We start from the raw sequence: 14,968 nt of genomic DNA, 5'->3' as shown, positions 1-14,968 counted from the left end.
TGTACAGAGTTAGACAGCTGCATCAGAAATACTTAACAGTAATATAACTCTATTGTGGACAAAACATCCGAAATAGGTCAGCAATTTGTGATGTTTGTTTAAAGTAGCACATATACAGCATGTTTACAAATAAATACCATTCATTAAGTCAAAATAAAATGTGAAAGCTTGAATTATTGGTCATTGACCAATTGCAATTATTCTCCTCAATATTTGTATTCATTTGGCTAACTCATATTTGAATACCCAAATACTCCCCACTGGAGTCTGTAAAAGTCAAAGCCACAAATTATATGATCACTTCAGTGTGTCTGGGTTTAGTATAGCCAGATGGCGGGCAGGGAGATGGTAGAAGACGGCTTTCCTCTTGTGAGGTATACAAAGTAGGCATTTGAGCCATATAAGGATGCATTATGGAATGGTGAAGCATGGAGGGGTGAACCAGGGTGGAAAACACCATGGAGGGGTGCATGGTAGAAGGTTGAGCCATGGAGGGTTGTGGGCTGGTGGGAGTTTCCTGCCTCTGTAAGGTTTGGTGGACACATGAGGATCCAGTTGGACAGGCTTGGCTGGCATTGGGAGGGTAGAGAGATGAGGTGGAACCACAGGACGTCCCTGTCATGGGTACAGCCTCCTGCTGCTGCTGCTGCTGCTCTCCACTCCCACCCTGGGGACCAGCAGCACCTTCTGGGCTTTGGGAGATCTCCTGTTTACGACTCAGACAGACACCCATGGCCACCATGGAGCCCAGAAAGATAAAGGCCAGAAACAAAGAGCCCACAATCACAAAGGGAACATAGACAGGTACTACTGAGTGAAATTAAAACACAAATTAAGAGGACAGGGGGCAGGAGAGAAGTGGAAGGGAAGATAGAGTGAAAAGGAAAGACATTTTAAGGATTACCTTCCTGTGTACATATGTTGTAGTTGTATAGACTATGCACAGTCATGTGACTCCCCTGCTCTTCAGTTCTCACAAGGCCAGGGATGTGTCCATATTCCAATTTGCTCAAGAGTAGAACATTCTAATAGGGTAAGTCAGTAAACTGTGCAAAACATGCAACACTAAAAACAAACAGTTCATTGAAAAGCTCCTTGGCAGCAGATCAAGTCGTAACATGATTCTCGGGATGTGCAGGAGTAGGCTAACTGCACATCGAAGAGTTTAATAAATGCTTGGACATGAGGCCACACTTCAAGGCAATTTGGTGGGTTGGATGGATTCAAGCACACTGCATTCGGCTTTCTCATTCACCAATACATTTTAGGCTACAAGGAATCTCACGGTGTGTGTTATCAAGGAATAACCTAACCACTGGGCACAGACGTAAACGGACAACGTTGATTCAACCCGTGTGTGACCAGCGAGAACATGCCGAAAAAGCCTAGGCCTTATATAGCCAGCATAATAATAACCATGCAAGGATCAACATCGAAGTATTTGGTCCTATTTCAATAGCCTAGGCTACAACTTACCTGTGCTCTTGGCAACTTTCTTGTCATCAGAAGTGCCAGGCTGTTGAACTTGCTCGTGGTTGTTGCAGTTTCCCTGATCCAGTCTTGCTCTCATGAGTGCGCAACAGTAGCGCAGCCCACAAGCTCCGCAGCAGATCACCGCTTCTCTTTGATCATTGCGCTCGGGACAGTGGAAACCCTCTCGCCAAGTAGATTGCGCGTCCTTCCAACCATGGCAATATTCACCATTCGTCCTCTGGTGCGTCATACCCACTTGGAGAATCAGACTGATGAAAGTCCCAACAGCAAAACGCACGGTCCTCATTCCAACTGGAGATAGGAATCCCGTGTCCGTATGTTGTTATTACAAAATTCATTCTGAAAGAAAATAAAGTAGACATATCCAGAATAGACTAATAAAAAGAATCATACAGGGAAGGTATGTAAAATGAACTCATAGGCTTACCTTTGGATTCACGCCGTGTGATGCATCAAAACATGAGTTCGTTCTGCTCTGTGGATCTGTTCTCTCCATAATTTGTATCATGGGACACAGTAATTTTAGACCACTAATGGAAATCCTTATAGATGCTAGCGTACTACACGAGCACACACGACTATAGACATGCATTTTGCTGATCAAATAGCCTGTCATTGCTAGGCCAATTGAATCTTACAATTTTTGCTGGGCACTTTAGACTAGTAGGTCTACGAAGTGTATTTTTCCAATGTAGGCCTATCACAGTAAAAATAGGCTTAGTGATTGTATATCAATAAGGCTATGCCAGCAGCATATGCCCCATGGTTGGTCCTGGTCGGTCCCTGGACGGGAAACCAGGTGCGGCTGGAAGTGGTGTTCGAGGGCCAGTAGGAGGCACCCTTTCCTCTGGTCTAAAAAAAAAAAATATATCCCATGGGCCAGTGTTGCCAATTTAGCAACTTTGTCGCTATATTTAGTGAGTATTCAGACCCCTCTAGCACACATTTTATTTTAAAGCAACAAATCTAGCGCCTTTTCCTGGTGTTATTGGAGACTTTTGGAGACTGAAGTAAAAGCACATATCGTTCTTACTCTTCTCAACGAGCAGCGTTGTGCTGCCGTGGGCCCCACACCGTCCCATAGTACTCACAGGCGGCCCAGTCCTTATGTTGTGCGCAGCAGTCCCTCCCAGCTGCAGTCAGAGCAGGAGATGTTCGCCCCTCCTTGTCCAGACTGCAGATTAATCCTACATGCTGAATGCCACCGCTGGCTGATCCCGCCCTGGTTTACATTCAGGGCGGGATGTAAATGTAAAAGACTAAACTAAAAAAACAAACACGGATAAAGGGTTGGAATTGTGACATAAAAAAAAAAAAAAAAAAAGAATGACAGAAGGTTCATTTGTAGTGTTATTACGTGCTCCACTAATGCAGTTATTTATCTTATAACTTGTCCTTGTGGTAAAAATTATGTAGGTAAAACAAAGCGCGAATTAAAAGTACGTATTTCAGAGCGTCGTAGCACCATTAGGTGTAAAAACTTTACTTATCCAGTTGCGGCCCACTTCTTGGAGGCAGGCCACTCGATTTCGTCTCTGCGTTATATTGGCATCGAACATGTCACCCTCCCTAGGAGAGGGAGTGACCTTGATAATTTATTGTTAAAACGAGAGGCTGCCTGGATCTTTAATTTAAAGACCCTTGCGCCCTTCGGTCTCAACGTAGACTTTGATCTGAAGCCATTCTTGTGATTATTGTGACTTTGCCATTGTAATTGTGTGTAAACTTGTATAGTCAAATTAATCTATGATCGTATGCTATCCATTTGTTTGTATGCTGTTCTTTGTATGACATTTTAATATTTGATTATTAACCAATGATATTAGGCCACTCCTGGCCATGATTACAGACACCTGTGTCTTTTGACACTATATAAACGAGTCATCCCGCAGTGTTTGTGATTATACCCTGATGGAGACAGCTTGGCTGTCGAAACGTTGGTATTACATTTTTGCATCTGAGCTCAAAGAGTGTGCGGCTCTCTTATTTTCAAGTTTTCATTTGTAGTTCTAAACATATTTAGGGTGTTTTGTTACTCACTTTCTGTCTCTCCCACGATGTTACTCCTCTGTCCTACAGCGTCCATCACAATTACATGCACATGGCCAATTATGCAAATTAGGCAATATCGTCATTTAGCGACTTTTAGGACAGCCAATAGCTACTTTCCTTACTGAGGAGTTGGCAACACTGCCCAGGGCAGTGATAATGAGCATGTATCGTAAGAGTAGGGGTGTTTACCCCGGTGTCCTGGCCTTCATAACATCATGGCTACCTAATAATTTACAATTGGCTCATTCATCCCCCAGGTTGTTGGTGTAAATGAGAATGTGTTCTCAGTCAATTTACCGGGTAAAAATAGAGTATCTAATTTGACTAAGATGCTATGCAAAGAAATAGTTAGACTCTGACTGTATCCTTGTAAACCATGTCATTGAGGAAATAATCTCAAGGATATTAGAACGCAGCCACAGCCGCGTTCGAGCTAAGGGATTGAAACTGTGGCGCTGTTACGCCATTTTGACTCCCATAGCCCGTCTATCCTAATGTAAAACAGGGCTTTGAGCCAAAATGGTAATTGTTTCCCAAGATAGTCTTGCGTTGGTCAGCTGATCACGGCTCATCCCCTTCGAAAATACATTTTCTTAAGGGTCCTGGAACATTGCACAGTAAGAAAAGGTAATCAAACCGAATCGTATTATCCGAACTTATTTTGCTAACATGAATGTCAATTCATTGCAACTGGCTAGTAAATGATGATAGACCACGCAGATTAGCTAACCTTAGCTAGCTAACGTTAGCTGTTACCTTTCTGGTCTGTCAGTGTCACCTGACTGACTCTACGACTAGGTTAGCTAGCTAGTAACTAACGTTATATGGTTTGCTTGTTTGTGATAAACAACAAACTGCGTTTCATACTTTTTTTTTTGGTGCTTTGTAATATGGTATGTAGAGGCTAGTTAATTAACTAGCTTCCTGAATCCTAGCTGGTTTGTTTCCTGCTTTTGCGAAGCAGATGGTAGAAAAGCTCTCGGGTCAGGTATTAGGACCTGAGCAAGCTAGTTTACCTAGCTACATGCATGTCTCTACCAATGAATGAAATGTGTTTTGATTCTGTGTGTTCATGGTGAATTATTTTAAATCCATTAAGTAATTTGGTTTGTTGAAAAAGTTAAGTAATATAGCTAAGTGTCATGCACCATGATTATAGTGAAGTGTCACATGATTGATCTCTCTGATTTTCCTCTGTACACTTTGCAGATGGACACTTCCAAGCTTCCTAAAATCCGTGATGAGGAGAGGGAAAGCGAGTTTGGATATGTACATGGAGTTTCTGGGCCAGGTTTGTCTAAACATTAGACTTTTACTATGGTTACTCCATGGATATCAGTCTGAAATAAGTGTCCCGTAAAAATACGTGATAGTCTCTACAAGCCAGAATGTTGAATACAATGATATGTAAACTTACTTTAACGGTTGTCCATGCTGTTGGTCCTTTTGGTGGTAGGAAGTGGAGATGGGTAAACAACACTTTCCCGTGGTTACCCTGACATTTTGCGGCGCTGGAATGTTCTGTTGCTTGTATTTTCCATCTCCTGTCGCATTTCACGCGGTGCACAATATGTAAACATTAACCGAATGTAACTGACCGTTTTCTACCGAACGGCGTTCCCTCGTAATCAGCTGGAAGTGCTTGTGAAATTTGCCAGCTGATTGCGTGGGACAACGTTTGGTCTGTGCTTCGGCTAAACTCAGCCATTGTTTACATATTGTACAAGTCGCGTGTGAATTGCGTCGGCATTGAAAATACAAACTGACATACACACCAGTGTACTTAAAGCCGGGTTAATAACACTATTCTGGATATTTATTATCAGATTACCTCCTACATAAGGACAAAGTCGGCTGACAACAGGTAAAGTACATACAAATTACATTTATTCAACAGTCTGACTTGTGATGAGACTGTTCACAAAAAGTGAGCCTACATGTTAGAGATGAGAGAGGAGTCTTCCACTCTCGGGTGAGTAGAGGCTAGGTCCAGGTCAGTGTCTAAATTTCCAATCAAGGATCCCAGGCCAATGCCTAACCTAAGAGTTAGTTCAGTGGGCTAACAAAGTTTTAAGCACATGATTATTCCCCCTGGTCAATTAGGCCTGCTCTGTTCCAATATGGCAAAAATATGATCTATTTACACATGATCATGTATCCAAACTCAGTGCTACATGCAAATAACATGTTTTCTGTCCTCTGTTCTTTGTCTAACATGTTTTAACCAACAGTGGTGACAGCTACCGCCATGGCAGGAGCGGCCATGTACGAGCTTGTGCGTGTGGGCCACAGTGAGCTGGTGGGAGAGATCATCAGGCTGGAGGGAGACATGGCAACCATTCAGGTCTACGAAGAGACCTGTATCCTTTTCAGTCATACCTGCTCACTGCTAAACAGAGTTACATCCACCTTCACTTAATGTTGATGGTTCACTTACTCTTGTGTACTTCTATTCCGATGTGTTCCTCTTATTGGGCATATAGGCTATGTGGTTAGGTTTCCTGAATGTACGCCACAGCTGGTGTGTCTGTCGGAGACCCTGTCCTTCGGACAGGAAAGCCCCTGTCTGTAGAGTTGGGGCCGGGTATCATGGGGTCCATCTTTGATGGTATCCAGCGTCCCCTCAAAGACATCAATGACCTCACTCAAAGCATATATATCCCTAGAGGAGTCAACATTGGGGCCCTCAACCGTGACCTCAAGTGGGAGTTTACACCTGGCCAGAGTCTTCGAGTAAGAAAACAATGTATTTTCATTGTGAGTGTGTGTGTAAGGTGTGTCCCCACTGAAATATGATCCAACTCCTAAATCTACATATTATGTCCTCTTCCTCCCCCTGTCCATCTCTACCTCAGACTGGCAGTCACATAACAGGTGGGGATATCTATGGCACGGTGTTTGAGAACTCCCTGATCAAGCACAAGTTGATGCTCCCACCCCGGAGCAGAGGCACTGTCACCTACGTGGCCCCTCCTGGAAACTATGATGTCAATGTGAGTCACCCTCCGCCTACTAAATGTCTTTGCAGTTGAATAATGGAACATGGATGTGAACGGCTTAAATCCCATTCTCTTGTCTCTGTTTTGGTCAATTGTGTTTGTGTATCGGCAGGATGTGGTGCTGGAACTGGAGTTTGAGGGTTTGAAGGAGAAGTTTACCATGATCCAGGTCTGGCCAGTGCGACAGATTCGCCCGGTCACAGAGAAGCTGCCTGCCAATCACCCCCTGCTTACTGGCCAGAGAGTGTTGGATGCTCTCTTCCCGTGAGTTATACCTATCTCTACTTTATTTTCCTTTTTTTCTACTCACTCCATTTTATGTCCTTTCCTCCTGACACTTCCTTGGAGTGAACCCTCTAACAAGCCATCTGCTTCTGGCTCTGTGCTTGTTCTCACAGGTGTGTCCAGGGAGGCACCACCGCTATCCCAGGAGCCTTTGGTTGTGGCAAGACTGTGATCTCACAGTCCCTGTCCAAGTATTCCAACAGTGATGTCATCATCTATGTGGGCTGCGGAGAGCGTGGAAATGAGATGTCTGAAGTGCTGAGAGATTTCCCTGAGGTTAGTGGCCGTACGCGTGTCAAATTGTAATAATTGACGACGTGGTTCATGAGATTACAGGGAATTTCACTACTAGGATGTCTGGTATAGCCGATCACCAGTTTGATGTGTACTCAGTCTGATTAATGGTGTTCTTCCCTGCTCCATAGCTTACAATGGAAGTGGATGGAAAGGTGGAAAGTATCATGAAGAGAACAGCGCTAGTGGCCAACACTTCCAACATGCCTGTCGCTGCTAGAGAGGCCTCCATTTACACAGGTACCAGGCAATCACATTACAACACTGAACGAAAATATACACGCAACATGCAAGAATTTCAAAGATTTTTCTGAGTTACAGTTCATGTAAGGAAATCAGTCAATGGAAATAAATTCATTAGGCCCTGATCTATGGATTTCATATGACTGGGAATACAGATATGCATCTTTTGGTTTTATATATATATATATATATATATATATATATATATATATATATATATATATATGAGTTACAGTTCATGTAAGGAAATCGGTCATATATATGACTATATACATACATACACACACACACACACACACACACACACACACACACACACACACACACACACACACACACAGTGGGGCAAAAAAGTATTTAGTCAGCCACCAATTGTGAAAGTTCTCCCACTTAAAAAGATGAGAGGTGATGAAAAAAAATCCAGAAAATCACATTGTAAGATTTTTAATGAATTTATTTGCAAATTATGGTGGAAAATAAGTATTTGGTCACCTACAAACAAGAAAGATTTCTGGCTCTCACAGACCTGTAACTTCTTCTTTAAGAGGCTCCTCTGTCCTCCACTCGTTACCTGTATTAATGGCACCTGTTTGAACTTGTTATCAGTATAAAAGACACCTGTCCACAACCTCAAACAGTCACACTCCAAACTCCACTATGGCCAAGACCAAAGAGCTGTCAAAGGACACCAGAAACAAAATCTTGGACCTGCACCAGGCTGAGAAGACTGAATTTGCAATAGGTAAGCAGTTTGGTTTGAAGAAATCAAGTGTGGGAGCAATTATTAGGAAATGAAAGACATACAAGACTACTGATAATCTCCCTCGATCTGGGGCTCCATACAAGATCTCACCCTGTGGGGTCAAAATGATCACAAAAACGGTGAGCAAAAATCCCAGAACCACACGGTGGGACCTAGTGAATGACCTGCAGAGAGCTGGGACCAAAGTAACAAAGCCTACCATCAGTAACACACTACACCGCCAGGGACTCAAATCCTGCAGTGCCAGATGTATCCCCCTGCTTAAGCCAGTACATGTCCAGGCCCGTCTGAAGTTTGCTAGAGAACATTTGGATGATCCAGAAGAAGATTGGGAGAATGTCATATGGTCAGATGAAACCAAAATATAACTTTTTGGTAAAAACTCAACTCGTCGTGTTTGGAGGACAAAGAATGCTGAGTTGCATCCAAATAACACCATACCTACTGTGAAGCATGGGGGTGGAAACATCATGGTTTGGGGCTGTTTTCTGCAAAGGGACCAGGACTGATCCGTGTAAAGGAAAGAATGAATGGGGCCATGTATCGTGAGATTTTGAGTGAAAACCTCCTTCCGTCAGCAAGGGCATTGAAGATGAAACGTGGCTGGGTCTTTCAGCATGACAATGATCCCAAATACACCGCCCGGGCAACGAAGGAGTGGCTTCGTAAGAAGCATTTCAAGGTCCTGGAGTGGCCTAGCCAGTATCCAGATCTCAACCCCATAGAAAATCTTTGGAGGGAGTTGAAAGTCTGTGTTGCCCAGCAACAGCTCCAAAACATCCCTGCTCTAGAGGAGATCTGCATGGAGGAATGGGCCAAAATACCAGCAACAGTGTGTGAAAACCTTGTGAAGACTTACAGAAAACGTTTGACCTCTGTCATTGCCAACAAAGGGTATATAACAAACTATTGAGAAACTTTTGTTATTGACCAAATACTTATTTTCCACCATAATTTGCAAATAAATTAATAAAAAATCCTACAATGCTCACTAACAGGGATATTAAAAAATGTGTGCACAAAATGAGAGAGATTTGCTTTTTGTGATTTTATTTCTGCTCATGAAACATGGGACCAACACTTGTTGCGTTTATATTTTTGTTCAGTATTGCTGGAGTTTATAGTTGTAAATCATTTTTGTTGGTAGTTGTGCTAATTTCTCTCCTTTGTTCTAGACGGTTGGGGGATGAGTCACCACTCACTCATAACCTTGTATTGACTCTGATTCTGTGCTTTTGAGTCTTACTTGTGTGTGCCACTGCAGGAATCACTCTGTCCGAGTACTTCAGAGACATGGGCTACAATGTCAGTATGATGGCCGACTCCACCTCCCGATGGGCAGAGGCTCTTAGGGAGATCTCAGGACGATTAGCTGAGATGCCTGCTGGTGAGTACACTGAGCAAATAGCAATGGAGGATGGTTGTCTAACCCTATCACAGCAACATGTCTGCCATTTTGAGCCTGTCAGAGCTCTGTGTGCTGCTTGTCCACAGACAGCGGGTACCCTGCCTACCTGGGAGCCAGACTGGCCTCCTTCTATGAGCGTGCTGGCAGGGTGAAGTGCCTGGGCAACCCAGAGAGAGAGGGCAGCGTCAGCATTGTTGGAGCGTGAGTACCTCATCATTCTACCAGCAGGGAGAACCTCTATCACCCTCCCTCCTGACTCTAAGAGTCAGACGGGTTCTGACCTGTACCAGTCCTGCAACACCAGATACCTGGACCATGTAGTGTAATCCTCATTGGAACGTACAGTATGATACAGTGATGGCAGACTGTAGTGTCTGAATAACTTGGCCTTGTTATTTTCCCCTAGTGTGTCTCCCCCTGGTGGAGACTTCTCGGATCCTGTTACTTCAGCTACGCTGGGTATTGTACAGGTAATGCCTCAATTGTATATATTAAAATTTGGACAATTTAAACTTGTACCCTTCCTACTCCTCATTCCTGTTTTTATCTCCATCTGACAGGTGTTCTGGGGTCTGGATAAGAAGCTGGCGCAGAGAAAGCATTTCCCCTCAGTGAACTGGCTGATCAGCTACAGCAAGTACACGCGGGCGCTGGACGAGTACTACGACAAGCACTTCCCTGAGTTTGTGCCGCTTCGCACCAAGGCCAAGGAGATCCTGCAGGAGGAGGAGGATCTGGCTGAGATTGTGCAGCTTGTGGGAAAGGTGAGGCAGGGGCCAATGTGAATAAAGGTTATGGGTCGATTTTATACATACGGCCTAGGTTGATGGTGAGCATGTGTATGCACGCACTATGCACTCATTTCTGTGCCCCCTGCCATGTCAACAGGCATCTCTCGCTGAGACCGACAAGATCACATTGGAGGTTGCTAAACTACTCAAGGATGACTTCCTGCAGCAGAATGGCTATACTCCATACGACAGGTAAATACACACACATCTGTGTGTCATAGACATAGTAAATTGGCTTAATCGTCGGTTATTATGCGCGCATTGATTAATTTATTGACTTTTTCGCCCCTTCCTGAAGGTTCTGCCCTTTCTACAAAACGGTGGGCATCCTCTCCAATACGATTGCGTTCTACGACTTGGCGCGACATGCAGTCGAGACCACGGCTCAGAGTGACAACAAGATCACCTGGTCCATGATCAGGGAGCACATGGGAGAGGTCCTCTACAGGCTCAGCTCCATGAAGTTCAAGGTACATGCTTGTTCCGCCCCTTGCTTTAACCAACTTCCCCAATCCCTCTACTACCTCTGGTCTTCTTTGCACATCCAATGTTGGACTTTGTCTTTGAGTGTTATTGCATTTCGCTGTGTCTCCTAAACCCAGTGTCTCTGTATACCTCTGTTGTTTCAGGACCCAGTGAAGGAGGGCGAGGTCAAAATCAAAGCAGACTACGCCCAGCTACTGGAGGACATGCAGAACGCCTTCCGTACCCTGGAAGACTGAGCTCTCACCTCCCCTCTGAGGCCCCCCAGTCCCTGTGCTGTGCCGTGCAGTATCTCAGTGGCCCCTGTTTTGTGAAACCTTGCTGCAGTGACCGTCACACCTCAGTCATTCCTAAGTGTTCATTCCTCTACATTCCAACACTATGTTCAAGCACCCCGTTTACAACCCTTGCTCTTTTTATTTCACCATATTGTCTTGTACGAGGCTACTGGAATATTTTCTCCCGAGTGGCGCTACGGTCTAAGACACTGCATCTCAGTGCAAGAGGCGTCACTACAGTCCCTGTTTCGTATCCAGGCTGAATCACATCCAGCCGTGATTGGGAGTCCCATAGGGCGGCGCACAATTGTGGCCCAGCGTCGTCCGGGGTAGGCTGTCATTGTAAATAAGAATCTGTTCTTAACTGACTTGCCTAGTTAAATAAAGGTTACAAAAATGTAACTTGAATTCATTGATACCAAATCTCATCCATTAGTCTATTAACATTACAATACCGTCATCCCTGACCACATCGCATGGATGTGCTGCTCCTCTCCCTTCAGCCCCCTCGTCATCCATGATGAGCACACGACTACAGCCGTTATTGCAGGCCAATATACATTGGGCCCCAATCAGGTGCTACACTTGCACTTAACTACTAGCTGCAACACATGGCCTCTCAAGTGGAGTGTCACTTTCATCTCCCAGGTGTGACCACCAACAATAGATTGTTAACAAAAATGGGAATGTACACATGGTTAAAGGGACAGAGGCACCTTGTTTATTTCAGGTTGAGGCCCTCTTCCTCTCCCCGCCTCACAGATGTGATTTTTGCTATTCCATCTCTCTGGGTATATTGATGTTGTTGACGTTAATGTTGTTTTTGTGTTGTGTGGATGTGTGCGACGGAGATGGTGTGTATGTTAGAATCGGTTGTCTCCACAAAGGTATATTTATGTCACATGTATTGTATGGAGTCTAAAGAAAATAAATGAATTGGGAACAATATGCCTGGTGTTTTATTCTGGATGGAGATAGTGAAATAATATTGACTTAAATGTATTGGTGACATGCGTCTAAGATATAATCACAGCTAGCAACCTTGATGTCACCATTTCCCAAACCATATTTATCTTTCTCATGTACTTGTGTTTTTATTCTTTCATTACCATTTCTTGCATGAATCCAAAATGGAAAGAAGTTATGGGCATAGAAGCTCCTTTTTCATACTGTTACTGTTTCTAGTGCAACCATTTGAACCACTAGAGGGCAGTCAATCATCATAGTAGCTGTTTCCCCAAAAAAGAATCCTATATTGAAAGAATGCATTGTTTCTTTACAGCGAAGCCAAAATACGTAAATAATTGAAAATAGTTGGAAAACAAGAATAAGTATTTTCGAAATTGTATCAGTTTATATAAATCCTAAACAAACGTGCAATGTAATTATATTAGTCATCAGTTTCCCACGGTTTAAAATGTTGTTTTGAAAAGGAACACACAGGACATCATAAATAATTGTCCTGATATGGAGTTGGTCACTCAAAGATGAGGTTGACTTTTGATTGGAAGAAATATGCCCAGAAGCAGTCAGGCAGAAACCGTAGCAAGTTAGTAAATCTGTCTTCTACCACTGAGAAGGTGAATTATTTTGATACGTGAACAAACCGGGAAATAAAGGGGAACTGTTTCACCAAATTCAAGACAAGGGGTCCTATTAGTTATATTGGGGTTGATGCTCATACCTAGAGACCATCCACCCGCTGACTTGGTTTTAGATGTTGGTCCAATTTAAGTGATAATGCCCGAGAAACCGGTGTTTGGAGGTTATATTGGCACGGGTGTTGTTAGGCCCGAGACGAAGTCAAGGTCCGGCAAACTGTGCCAATATATTCTCCAAACACCAGTTTCGAGAGGATTATCACTTTTATACAACGGGTTACCATCATGTTCAAATAATGATTGACATATTTTAAGTAAAAGCATTTTTTATGAATTTATTCATACAATTTCATCCTTCCACAATATATAGTCCAGTCACAAATCTAGGGTTCTATTGGTTTGGTTGCAAGAGACTCGACCCAGTCGTTCAGTCTTTTTGACCTGTATCTATAGACGCGACCCAGTCGTTCGTTCTAAATGTTTCATTGCCATATTGCTTGCAACGTTCTTATCCCTTACTTGCTAGCTAGCCAACTATGGCTAACTTAATCACGTGAAAAAGTGCAGCCAGAATAACAGCAAAGTAGCTTCATTTGCATAAGCTGTTTTCTAGTGACATTTATTTGGACACATCCATAACAATGAGCTGATGAGGCGCGATTTTATCTTTGTCTCCACATGTGAAGAGAAGTGCACAGGACAGATTAAACCAATGAATCAAACATAATTCCCAATCACTCTCTCTTTATTTCTGTTGCCTGTTCATGTCCATGGTCCTGGAGTCTATCTGGCAATAGTCTTTCTCGTGACAGACTGAGTAGCATAGAGATTTGGTTCTGTGTGCCAATATTAGTCTGACACTGTGTGTATAAATTACGGTTCCTCTCCATCTAAGCTGCCAAATGAACAAACTGTCCCAGTGGCAGCGCTATCTGTGTGGTTTAGTCAGTTTATTTTATTTATTACCAGGTAAGTTGACTGAGAACACGTTCTCATTTACAGCAACGACCTGGGGAATAGTTACAGGGGAGAGGAGGGGGATGAATGAGCCAATTGTAAACTGGGGATTATTAGGTGACCTTGATGGTTTGAGGGCCAGATTGGGAATTTAGCCAGGACACAGGGGTTAACACCCCTACTCTTACGATAAATTACCTCAGAGAGTCAGGACACCCGTTTAACATCCCATCCGAAAGATGGCACCCTACACAGGGTAGTGTCCCCAATCACTGCCCTGGGGCATTGGGATATTTATTTTTTTAGACCAGAGGAAAGAGTGCCTCCTACTGGCCCTCCAACACCACTTCCAGCAGCATCTGGTCTCCCATCCAGGGACTGACCAGGACCAACCCTGCTTAGCTTCAAAAGCAAGCCAGCAGTGGTATGCAGGGTGGTATGCTGCCAGTAGCGCACGGTGCCAGCAATGCCAAGGGCCGGGGGTCCGATTCCTGCTGGGGCCACCCATAAGTAAAACATATATGACTGTTTGTTGCTTTGGATAAAAGTGTCTGCTAAATATCATACAGTATATTATCTCATTCTACTTGACGCGTTCTTTTGGGGGGTTTCCTCCCCTCACATGGATACATACCCACAGTTCACTCTCTCACCTGACAAGAGCACCTTCTCACTTCTTCAGGCATGGCAGCTTCTCTTTGAAATGCGTCAATGTCCCAGAGCAAAGCCCCTCCACCACACCAACTACTGCCGTGATGATGCCCACCATTCTGACCTATGGAGGGAGACCTGGTGAGAATCAAACTGAACAACAACAAAGACTACTCTAGAATTGTGCCAAATGCCATATATGGTACTCATATCAATGTGCTTTGAACTGGTTTGTGTCAAGACAGTTCTATTTATACATATCCAGATAGTTTACAGAACTGACCCAGTTACTCTGTTTCGTCTGGCTACATGTGTTTTTACACTGCTGAGTTTGTATCCTCAAGCAGCACACTAGCATTCAGTACTGTCCCAGGTCCTCGTGGATGCTGAGCTTGGTCCCATTCCCATCCACAGTGGTGCCATATATGGGGAATGAGGAGACGGTGGTAAAAGCCGCAGTCCACTCTCGATACGTTCCTCAGCATCATGGATGAGTCCCCAGCAGTGGGGTTCCCGGAGAGGAATGCCCGGCCTGCAAACGCATCGTCAGACGTCTGGTTGCCCTCCAGTATGGTGTGCCTTTCCAGTCTGGTTGCCCTCCAGTATGGTGTGCCTTTCCAGTCTGGTTGCCCTCCAGTATGGTGTGCCTGTCCAGTCTGGTTGCCCTCC

At 44.0% G+C, this 14,968-nt stretch overlaps 2 protein-coding genes across 4 annotated transcripts; one reads left to right on the top strand and one right to left on the bottom strand.

The window, feature by feature from the left end:
• Positions 1–84: 84 nt before the first annotated feature.
• Positions 85–3,621, bottom strand: LOC118966790 (protein shisa-3-like). Of its 2 annotated transcripts, none has more exons than XM_036990505.1 (3): positions 3,535–3,621; positions 1,477–1,833; positions 85–807 (listed from the first exon to the last, which is right to left on the bottom strand). In XM_036990505.1, the coding sequence occupies exons 2-3, from the start codon at positions 1,778–1,780 to the stop codon at positions 290–292; spliced, it is 822 nt and encodes a 273-aa protein (XP_036846400.1). In that variant the 5' UTR covers positions 1,781–1,833; positions 3,535–3,621; the 3' UTR covers positions 85–289. The 2 variants fall into 2 exon arrangements, with proteins under 2 accessions (XP_036846400.1, XP_036846399.1); XM_036990504.1 differs by lacking the exon at positions 3,535–3,621 and adding an exon at positions 1,922–2,746.
• Positions 3,622–3,828: 207 nt separating this feature from the next.
• Positions 3,829–12,038, top strand: LOC110534093 (V-type proton ATPase catalytic subunit A). Of its 2 annotated transcripts, none has more exons than XM_021618761.2 (15): positions 3,829–4,173; positions 4,756–4,837; positions 5,778–5,906; positions 6,065–6,279; positions 6,402–6,539; positions 6,658–6,809; positions 6,944–7,106; positions 7,256–7,364; positions 9,395–9,517; positions 9,625–9,739; positions 9,945–10,008; positions 10,099–10,302; positions 10,427–10,521; positions 10,628–10,799; positions 10,959–12,038. In XM_021618761.2, exons 2-15 carry the CDS (start codon positions 4,756–4,758, stop codon positions 11,049–11,051), a joined length of 1,854 nt encoding a protein of 617 aa, XP_021474436.1. In that variant the 5' UTR covers positions 3,829–4,173; the 3' UTR covers positions 11,052–12,038. The 2 variants fall into 2 exon arrangements, with proteins under 2 accessions (XP_021474436.1, XP_021474435.1); XM_021618760.2 differs by lacking the exon at positions 3,829–4,173 and adding an exon at positions 4,420–4,439.
• The last annotated feature ends 2,930 nt before the right edge of the window (positions 12,039–14,968 follow it).

This window comes from Oncorhynchus mykiss, chromosome 10 (assembly GCF_013265735.2).
Source record: "Oncorhynchus mykiss isolate Arlee chromosome 10, USDA_OmykA_1.1, whole genome shotgun sequence".
Classification (NCBI taxonomy): Eukaryota; Metazoa; Chordata; class Actinopteri; order Salmoniformes; family Salmonidae; genus Oncorhynchus; species Oncorhynchus mykiss.
Note: the sequence above shows the minus strand (reverse complement) of the source record. Positions and strands in the feature narration are given on the sequence as shown.

Coding starts and splice junctions, on each gene's coding strand:
- LOC118966790 (XM_036990505.1), bottom strand. CDS start 1,780: ATGAGGACCGTGCGTTTTGCTGTTGGGACTTTCATCAGTCTGATTCTC. Junction 808..1,476: donor GAAAGTTGCCAAGAGCACAG/GTAAGTTGTAGC, acceptor TTCACTCAGTAG/TACCTGTCTATGTTCCCTTT.
- LOC110534093 (XM_021618760.2), top strand. Junction 6,540..6,657: donor CTGGAAACTATGATGTCAAT/GTGAGTCACCCT, acceptor GTGTATCGGCAG/GATGTGGTGCTGGAACTGGA. Junction 6,810..6,943: donor GTGTTGGATGCTCTCTTCCC/GTGAGTTATACC, acceptor TTGTTCTCACAG/GTGTGTCCAGGGAGGCACCA.